The sequence below is a fragment of the Lucilia cuprina genome, chromosome 5, assembly GCF_022045245.1.
Source record: "Lucilia cuprina isolate Lc7/37 chromosome 5, ASM2204524v1, whole genome shotgun sequence".
Lineage (NCBI taxonomy): Eukaryota > Metazoa > Arthropoda > Insecta > Diptera > Calliphoridae > Lucilia > Lucilia cuprina.
The window spans coordinates 68,721,703-68,732,746 of NC_060953.1; the positions used below are offsets into that span (position 1 = coordinate 68,721,703).

The 11,044-nt window shown below is 27.1% G+C and overlaps 1 protein-coding gene across 1 annotated transcript; it reads left to right on the forward strand.

Annotated features, from left to right (window-relative positions):
- The first annotated feature begins 1,296 nt into the window (after positions 1-1,296).
- LOC111677441 (E3 ubiquitin-protein ligase CBL-B-B) lies at positions 1,297-10,678 on the forward strand. Its single transcript, XM_023438556.2, has 7 exons — positions 1,297-2,137; positions 2,220-2,510; positions 2,757-2,873; positions 3,741-3,865; positions 3,968-4,089; positions 4,162-4,296; positions 8,550-10,678. Exons 1-7 carry the CDS (start codon positions 1,590-1,592, stop codon positions 9,915-9,917), a joined length of 2,706 nt encoding a protein of 901 aa, XP_023294324.2. The 5' UTR covers positions 1,297-1,589; the 3' UTR covers positions 9,918-10,678.
- The last annotated feature ends 366 nt before the right edge of the window (positions 10,679-11,044 follow it).

Consider the following 11,044-nt stretch of genomic DNA (forward strand, 5'->3'; position numbering starts at 1 on the left):
TTATCCACTATCTGTTATGTACATACATACATATTTACATAGATACGTATGTACATTGTACATATGTATATATTTTTGAAAAACAGTAGCATACTTTTCGAATGTAATTAAAAATCATAGCATACTTTTTAGGTTTGACAAATTACAATGGCCTTGAACATTTTTTTAGTTGAGTAAGACATTATTGGGTCCAGTTGACAAATTAAATACAATAAATTTACAAAATATTAAGAAATTAATTGATTTGTGGTGAATTTTTTCAAAATAGCAAACGAAATAATACCAAATAAAATGACACGTGGGAGTTGCGATCGTCCGTACATTCAAGAACAGGATTGCAACGCTTTCCCCCTTGTTTAGTAAAACACCTAACCTTGTGTTGAAAATATTTTCATACTAATTTTTGAAAACACAAAAAACAATTTATATGTAAAAAGTGAAGTGAGGGGAAGGGATTTACATAATAACCCCCTTTGTATTTTATGTTAAGTTATGGCATTATGGCTTAGTAATACGTAAGATTGGCCTTATAGGATTTATATTACTTCAATAAATAAAACATAAAATCAAACAACTGTTATCGCCGACTTATCATCACTACCTACTAAGATCATTGATGGGGTTTTCAATTATTCTTGAATTTTAATTTCATCAATTTGAAGATTTTTTTTTATTTTTACGTGTAAGGCCCAATAATCTATTTTTGAAGAGAAAATTTATCTATTTTTAAAATAGAGTGCATTTTATCAATTTTAAAATAAATTTTTATTTCAGTGTGAAATAAATTTTTTCTTGTGAACTGTGAACGAAAATTAAATTTAGCTAATAAATATATTACAATTAAGTCAAAAAGAAACAAAAAGTTGTAAAAAATCGAATTTTCATTCGCTTCAATTTCAATTAATGATTTTACATAATATAATTAATGTAAATCTAAAAGTTTTCCAAACCACAACTACCTATTTATTTTTTCGTTTCGCTTCAATTGTGTTTTCACTCATTTAATTTTAGAAAGAGACAGCTACTTTATCGCGGATTTCAAAGTTAATTTTCTTTTGGCCACAGCTGTAAATACTAGTAGTAAAATCAATTATATATTCTCATGAATGCAGATTTTTTATTTTATAAACTGGACATGAAAATACTAAAATATTCTAAAAAATTTTAATGATTTTTATATTTAATTAAATTTTATAAGTTAGGAGTAAATTAATTGTGTAATTAAAATATAATACATTACTACTTAAATTATACGTCTAATAAAAAGTACCATGTTTTGCAACTGTGAATTTTCATTGAAAATTATCAAAGACTACATATATGTAGTGAGTGTTGAAAAATAAGAAATCCAGACAAAAAAATTAATTTTTTCGATTTAAAACATTTGTAAAACTAATGAAAACTCTGCGGAAAATCTTTATGAGAGTGTGTGCCCTAAGAAACAAGTGAAATTTAAAGTTTTTAGTGAGAAAAATTGCAACTAGAATTGGTTTTCAGTTGCACTTGCAGCAAAAGTTTTTGGGAACGAAGTAGCAGACGACGTCGACGATATCGACGACGGTGACTACCAAGACGGACGGACGTAAAAGATGGCGACGAGCCGTACAAGTCGCATACAGCAATCGAAAAACATAAGTTCGATATTTTCCAAGCTGCATGGTGCATTTTCGGAGGCATGTGGGCCCCAACGGCTGTCCACCGACAAGAAGACCCTCGAAAAAACATGGAAATTAATGGATAAAGTCGTGAAATTGTGCCAGCAACCTAAGATGAATCTGAAAAACAGCCCACCCTTTATATTGGACATTTTGCCGGACACCTATCAGAGACTGCGTTTGATATACTCTAAAAATGAGGATCAAATGCATATTCTTCACAACAATGAACATTTCAATGTCTTTATCAATAATTTAATGCGAAAATGCAAACAGGCCATAAAGCTATTCAAGGAAGGTAAAGAGAAAATGTTTGATGAAAACTCCCACTACCGTCGTAATCTGACCAAACTAAGTCTGGTCTTCTCCCATATGTTGAGCGAATTAAAGGCTATATTTCCAAATGGTGTCTTTGCCGGAGATCAGTTTCGAATTACAAAAGCGGATGCAGCAGATTTCTGGAAATCTAATTTTGGCAATAGGTGGGTGTTGTATGCTTTAAAAATATCTTTCTTTAACATAACTAATTTGGTGTTTAATGTTTGTGTGTGCTTGCGCATTTAGTACTCTGGTGCCTTGGAAAATCTTTCGTCAGGAATTGAATAAAGTACATCCCATATCATCTGGTTTAGAGGCTATGGCTTTAAAGACAACCATCGATTTGACTTGTAATGATTATATATCGAATTTTGAATTTGATGTCTTCACAAGACTCTTTCAACCTTGGGCAACACTCTTACGAAATTGGCAAATTTTGGCTGTCACCCATCCCGGCTATGTGGCATTTTTAACATATGATGAAGTCAAAGCTAGACTACAGCGTTATATACACAAAGCCGGAAGTTATGTTTTTAGGTACGTAGTATGTTAATTTTGTCAATCATACAGACATTCAAACAAACATATGAATCATATGCAAACCAATCGGCCGGCCAGCCAGTAACAATAATTTTTGACGGACAGTTTATCGTAGTCTATATATGGCTGGGATTGATTGAGTTTGTTTTTTAAATGGGGTTTTCGTTTGTTTGTTTACATACACTGAGTATTTATTTGCATACACATTTTAATAAATTATCTGTTGTTTTCACAAATTAATAGATTATCGTGTACACGGTTAGGCCAATGGGCAATCGGCTACGTTACGGCGGATGGAGAAATTTTACAAACTATACCGCAAAATAAGTCATTATGCCAGGCATTATTAGACGGACATAGGTAAGTAATAAACTTTTTCATTTTTATCCATATGACAGCGTTCCAATGAATGTCAATGAACCTAATATTTGTAGTGATCTTAAATTAAAACATATTTGATACGATTAAAGAATTTTAATATGATAAATCATATTTTTGTTAATATGTATACGTTGAATAAATTCTGTGGTGTTACGATGATTGCGAAATCTGACGATTTAAGGGTAACGACAAATACTGTTTGTTTTATCCATTTTTTAATAATAAAAACAATTGTATTATGTACTGTTTTAACCAAAAACCTGAATATAATTATTTTTTCCTTTAACATTTTTAAGATATAGAGGCACAGTTAGGACTTGTAATCATTATCTCAATTATATAGGGAAAACTTTGGAATATCTCTCGAATAATAATAATAATAATAATAATAATAATATATGATTTATGAAATTTGAGATAGGTGCATGAAATTTACTGCTAAATAAGCAGTAATATTGTTCAAGCAGACCCCAGTTGTTTCTAGAATTTTTTAAAGCATATTTTACATTTCCCCAGAAGTTGTTTTACAAAATGCAGAAGTTATGGTTAGTTACAAGGTTGAAACAAATTCTATTTTTCTTTATTGGGAAATAAAAGGAAATTTTTAGATATTTTCATTGTCAAAAATTTTACGTTAATGTATTTGTACAACACTGATGTATTTGTTATGTATTTGATGATTCTGATTAAAAAATGTTCAACTTTACACATAATCTTAGAAGAGTTTCATAAACCTTTTCTAATAACTGACTACTTTGAAAATTTAATTCTTACATTAAAATATAAATTTTTATTTTCTATTAGAGTCGTAAAGTTAAATCATAAATATTTAATACATTCTTATAGGGAGGGTTTCTATTTATATCCTGATGGTCAAGCGTATAATCCTGATTTATCTTCGGCTGTACAAAGCCCCACTGAAGATCACATAACTGTGACTCAAGAACAATATGAACTTTACTGTGAAATGGGTTAGTATTTTATAAAAAAAAAATTAAGTTAAATTTAAAATTCTATAATATATTTTCTATATTTCTCTTCTGTTTTATAAAAACTTCATATCCTAACTATAGGAAGTACCTTCCAATTGTGTAAAATTTGCGCCGAAAATGACAAAGACATACGTATAGAGCCATGTGGTCACTTGTTGTGTACACCATGTTTAACGTCATGGCAAGTAGACTCAGAAGGACAGGTAAATAATGATAATAACAATAATAAGTTGTCATGAACAAACAAAAAAACAAATATAATTGTTAAATTTTAGGGATGTCCATTTTGTCGTGCTGAAATTAAAGGCACCGAACAAATTGTCGTAGATGCCTTTGATCCTCGTAAACAACACAATCGTAATGCTACTAATGGACGCCATCAGCTAACTAATGATGATGATGACACTGAGGTATAGTTTAAAATCTATTAGCTTAAGTTCTTACTTATTACTATTTCCGTTTTTATATTTAAATATTTATCGATAAATATCACTTCGAAGATTACAAGCCGCCTTTTCTCTTTTTAAATCAACTAAAACTAAAAATAATCTGATTTTTCTATTAAAAACAAAAAAAAATATGCTCAATTATATAAAAAGAAAATTCAAAAAACTCCCCAAAAGAGTTGTCACTTGTTTTGTTTGTTTTTAAGTTAATAGCCTGTATTTATCACAAGCATGTAGTATATTTTGCTGTTTAAATTTTTATAGTGATTTAAAAAAAAAGCAAGAATCAAGAATTTAATTATATATTTATTTATAAACTCTTGTATAAAAAGGCTTTTTTCCTTAATTATTATTTTTTATTTGCTTAAACACATTGTTTCTTAATTTATATATTTTCTACTCATTTTCCTTTGTAAAAGCTTCATTTGTAAATAGCATTTTGATAAAAAAAACAAATTTCGATAAGAAAAAAAAGTATTTATTTTGAAAATTTTTTGTTTTATTTAAAAAACTCGACTCTTTTTTTATTTGCATTACTGATATGATGTTTATTATTATAGTATTGTATTTAATTTACCATTTAATTAGTTTTATTCTAAAATTAACTTAATTTATAGTTATTTCATTTAGAATTTATGTTTAATTTTAGTAGATTTCGTTGAAAAGAATACCCAAAATCTTTTTTAATTAACAACAAACTTGTTATATATTTGTTGATATTTTTTGTAATTCTAAGAAGTTTACAAAAGAAAAATACTCGAAAAAATAGTAGAAATATTAATTAAATTGCAGTAAAAGTTTTATACTTAATCATATTTCTATTTCATCATGATAGATTTATATAACAACCCAGGAAAAATTGTATTAGTTCTATAACTAGTTCTAGAACACATTATTTTAGTCTAAACTCGAAATTGTCTCCTTCGGAACTTGTTCTGAGGAAGCGTTATGGAGTCGACACTCGTTCTTTAGAACGCTTCTGGAACTAGTTCTTTAATCAGTGATTTTTGTTTGAATTTGTCAACCTCGGAACTAGTTCCAGGGAAGCTTTAGAGAACGTATAAATAAATATTTCTCTTTTAGCGTTTTTGTTTGAAATTATTAAGATTAGCAGCAATTTGAGAAATTGTTGAGGAATTTTTATTATTGTACCAATGTTATTTACAAAACTTATATATACATATCTTACGTAAAATTTAATATAATTCTTCCGCACCTCTAATCTTTTAAGCAGCTAACTTTTCCTTCTATCGGTGCCATTCAATTAGGGATCTCTTTAATATCTTGTAGTTTAGTTGAATGCAAAAATATACATTTGAACGCTTTTTCTATTTCGATAAAAATAAGTTTATAAATTTTTAATTTGTTTCGGAACTAGTATGCGTTCTATTGAATTAGTGTAGTAGCAATGTATAACTAGTTTCAAAGAACAAGTTCCTTGAAAACTATATAGAAGTATTTAAGAACCACAACAATATTCTAAAGAATGGGTTCCAGAAGTAATGGCGCCACTACTAGTTCCAAGGCTGTTGTTTAAGAATCTGAAGTGGTTCTTTTTTCACTCGTTCTAGAACTAGTTGTTTTTAGAACAAGTTCTAAAATTTTTCCTGAGAAGTTTTGTTTGTAAATTATGTTTGTTTTTAAAACCTTTGCTATAATTTGATTATTAATATGGGGTTTATACAAATATTCGTAATACTGTCATCTGTTATGCGGTTTAAAATGGTTTAAAACACAATTAAATTATTGAAGGCTTTACTTTTCTTTTACTTATAAAATATATTTTTATATTGAGACGAAATTTTTCATTTTCAAAAGAAATTTTGTTAATTATTCCTGTTTAATAAGATTTATTTTCAAAAGCGCTTTAACAAATTTGTTATAAACCATTTTATTATAACTCTTACATTTTCGAGTAGAATTAACAAATTTTAATTCATTCATTCTTCTGGCTTAAAAAAGACAAATCTATGAAATGAATAAATATGTAAACTTCTTGAGTTACAATAAAAACGTAAATATCGTTATCTAAGTGAACAAACGTGAATGTTATTTTACTCTTAAAATTAGTAGTTATCAACTAAAGCTTCTATAAACAAAGGTAGTAAGAAAATTATATTCAGTATCTTTGTATTTTTAAAAAAATCTTGTTAAAGTTATTTTTACCATATTTTAGATTACAGATTATTTTAAAATTATCTAAAATTTATTTTCACTTTCCTATAAAATTCATAAAAAGACACAAACACGTTTATACACTAAAAAGTAACGAAGTATATAATTGCAAATAATTAATAATAAAAAATTTTACTTAATTAAAAACACATACATATATAGTATAGTATAGTAGACACAATGCAATAGTGGCATAATTAATAAAATTTTTATTTTGTTTATTTGCATTTTCTCCCAAAGATTGTAGAAATTAGCATTTTTTTTATAAATTAAGTTCATTCATCATTTCATTTTATTTTAAAATAAAAACCGATACTTAGTTTAGTATATATAATAAAAAAGAAAGAAAGAAAAAAAAACAAACAAAAATACTATAATGATATGCATGATAAATTAAACTAATAAGAAAACTAAAAATTAGTTTTCGTTAAAAAAAAATAATTAATAAAAAAAAAGATAACAACATATGCCTTAATAAAATTCAAAAATTAATTTATATTAATCCTCTAAAAGAATTTTTTTTATTATTTCTTTAAAACATTTTTTTTTTTGTTTAGTTCAATTGTTTATACCAGAGTCTCGAGTACACATTTTATAAGACTGTTTTTATAAAAATTAATTTAATTAATAAAGATATTAAAGCAGCCTGCAGAATTATTAAAATCGAAAGTTTCTAAATCTGTATTTAAGTTTTTGGGTTTTGTGAATTATTTTTTTTTTTTTTAATTTAATTTAAAACTGAGGCTGCTTGAAATAATTTAGTTTTAGTTTTTTTTTTTTTTTGTTTAACCTTTAATTAACAGAGATTTTTTTATAAAAAAGCAAAGATTTTATTTTACTTTTTTTTAATTTTTCTACCATTTTTCTTTCTATTAGTCTTTTTTTTTAAATTTTAACTTTAATAGGTATATGTACGTGTGTTAAAACTAATTTTAATAAACAAACAAACACCATATTTATATATATACAATTATAAAAAATAAAACAAATACTATTAAATACCATTGTGTCTTGTAAATTATTAGTTATTTAATTTTATTGGCTTTGAAAAAAAACGAAAAATTATTTTAAATAAAATTATATAAAATATAATAATATTTATACCAACTAAAAGTTTTTTTGTTTTGTTTATTTTTTGCTCTTTTAATTTCTTTTCTTTAATTATATTTTATTTTAATTATATAAAATGAATTGACTATAAAAAAATACAAAAATATACATATATTTTCCTTAAATAAAAATAAAAAAAATATTTAATAAAATTTATACTTGTTTATATTATTTTTTTATAATTTTTCTAATTTGAAATTTTATCAGCGTTTTTTGTGCATGAGAAATAAATATTATATTTATTATTCGTTAGTTTGTTTTTCTTTTTTTATGTTTATGTTCTCGTTGCGTTTTTTTTTATTATGGTTTATAAATTGTAATTTTTTTCTGATGTCAACTCATTCTTCCTAAGCACGGCCAAATCATAGAATCATTTCTTATTTTTTTGTCTATACGTTTGTAAACAGTTTGCACTTAAATCAGAGTTTTTTTTTCTTTCAATATAAAAATTTGTTTTTGTTAATCTTTAATATATTTTTACATACAATTTTTTAAAAAATAAATAATAATTTTAAATAAAAGTTTATTTAAAAATATTTTTGTACATATGTATTTGTCGAAAAAAATCTATTATATGTTTTTATGCAAATATAACTATGTACTGCTAACAATACTTTTTAATGCAATGCGTGACAATCCGAACTTCGATTCAGATAAAATGTAATTGTTAATATATTTCGGTTTCGGAGTCATATTTTTTCGAAACTCTAGAAATTCTATAAAAATTAATATTGTTTTATTTTCATCGAAAGAAACTGTTTATTATTTTCTTGACACTTTCTTACCTTTTTTAGTTTCATTTACAATCATTTCATTTCCTTGCATCTTTACTTATGTTGTAAGAAAAAGTTGCAAACAAAAAAATTGCTTCAAAATCCACTTTAAAATAAATTTTATTTGCGACTCCACTTTGAATTCTTATATCAATACAGGATACTGGTGACTTTAATATTGCGACCTCTTCATTACATGCTTTAAGCAATAATATGACCTCATCAACACATTCCTCGGACAAACACAGTCCACATACTTCACCAAGGTTTTCGAGGCGCAGTACTACACCCAGTTTGATGGCAGTACAAAACGATCTATATGCTGGTCATATACCATCTCTATCGCTAGCCAATACATCAGTAAATTACATAACAGCGGCCAGTGCCATAACCGGAACTCATTCTCCATCAGCCCCTCCTATGAATGTGGTAAATGGCAGCAATAGCAGTGCAAGTACCATTTCATCATCGGCTTCCGCGGTAATTACACCATCAACCACTTCAAATACAGCCACAACACCGCAATCCTCACAGAAGTCTACCAATCGCATGAGTGCTCCGTTAATGGGTACCAATGCCACTGTTATACCCGGTTACGCTAGTAAAATGTCGGGCAAATCGGACAACAATGACAATTCAAATTCATCATACGCCATATTGCAAAATCTCCAAGAATCACAAGCTATTATTGCCAAAGAGGCTCAAAAGAGAGAAGCTAACAGTGCCGCCGTAGCATCGGTGGCTCCCCCATTGCCACCCAGGAAATCATCTCCCGGTGCAGAGAATTCTTCATCGTCAATGGCTTCAAATGTTATTGCTTCTAACGGTCATAGTAATGGAAGTGGAGCCATACAAAAGACACCTTGTTTACCTCCACAAACTAGCAAAAGTGTTGATAATATAGCCGCTACTTTGGGTGATATATGTGTACCAAAGACAACAGCTCCTCCCATACCACCGCACAACACAACCAGCAATGTTGATACTTTGGTAGAAGAGCTGAGAAGTCAACGTTTAACATCGTCATCAAATCTTATTTCGAATACTTCGATCACTCTAATGGACGATGATATTGTTGGGCCTGCTGAAACCATAATGGGCGTCATTGATACGCGACCTTTGGAAGCTAGATCATCAACATCAAATTATACACAATTGTGTACCACCACCACTACCAACTCCTCTAATACATCGTTGCGTAATGAGCTTAAAAACCAAAGTGATAAACTTATTGAAATCCCTAAATCTCAAATACAAATCCAACCACAAACTCAACAACAACAGCACCAGCAGCATCATCATCAAAAACAACAACAACAACAGCCTTTACTTTATGAAAACGTATCAATCAATCAAAAGGGCGATTGTAGCGTACCCTACGAGAATATCAATTTAGAATATATAGCACGTCTAATGAACGAAGGCTATTCCAAAGAGAATGCCATTACAGCCTTGGGTATATCACGTAATAATATAGAAATGGCTTGTGATATTCTAAGAGAATTTGTTGCTAAAAATAGTGTTTAAGAATTTATATTTATAATTCACTTTTACGTCTTTAGATAAATTCTAAAGGATTTGTATTTTGTTTTATTTTCATTTCTTTTTTTCACTTGCGCAAGCTTTATTTGGTACCAAACACAATTCCGTACTTTTTTCAAATTTTAATTTATTGCCATATTAGTACCTGTGCATATGTAAATACTAATCGGTACAATATGTTGCAACTTCTATTCTTTGATAAAGAAAGTTTTAGTTAATTTTGAAATAAGTATGCAAAGTTTTAGAAAGTTATGAGGGAAAAATTTATAAATTGAAAAATTAAAAGTACTTTTGGACATAAACTATTTTACTCGTATTTATTCCTATAACAGGATAATAATTGATGTTTAATGATTCAGTACTAAGGTTTTACTTTATTCATATTATTATCATTACAAATCAAATATTCGACTTACGTTTTTTTAATAAAATTTAAAAACACGTAATCTATTGCTAATACATAAACAACATTATAAAAATGTTATATGTAGGAGTTTGTTACGTATTTCACAAAATCTGATACCGATTCACATATTGAAAACTTCAAATCTGTTCGAAAAGAAATTGATACCGATATAATCTAAATATTGGATTGTATTCCAAATTGAAATGCAATCTTACTTTCGATATACAAAATAATTCTTTAGAACAAGTAGCTTGCAATAAAACAATATAATTTTTTTTAATTTCAATATATTTATTACAAGTACAAAACTTAAAATATACAGCTGAAAATTAATTAAAATTATTACGATTACATATACATTACATACATATAAGTATGCATGTATTATTTATTTTTCTATTAAGCACCGGAATTTAAACAAATTATAAATTAAAAACATAAAATAATAATTATTAAAAATAATAATAATACAAAAATTACTTACCATAATATATAATAATTAAAAACAGATTCTATACAAATTTAAAGTAACCAAAAGCAATCCTTTTAAAATTAATTTCATTGCGTATTTAAAACGATACATCCGCCAACAGCGATATTGCATTAAAATTATGAAATTGTATTAAAAATCTACTGTGTCAACATTTTGTAATTGTTTTCATTTATCTACCTTTTAAAGAACGTTCTAAATAAATGGTAAAAAATA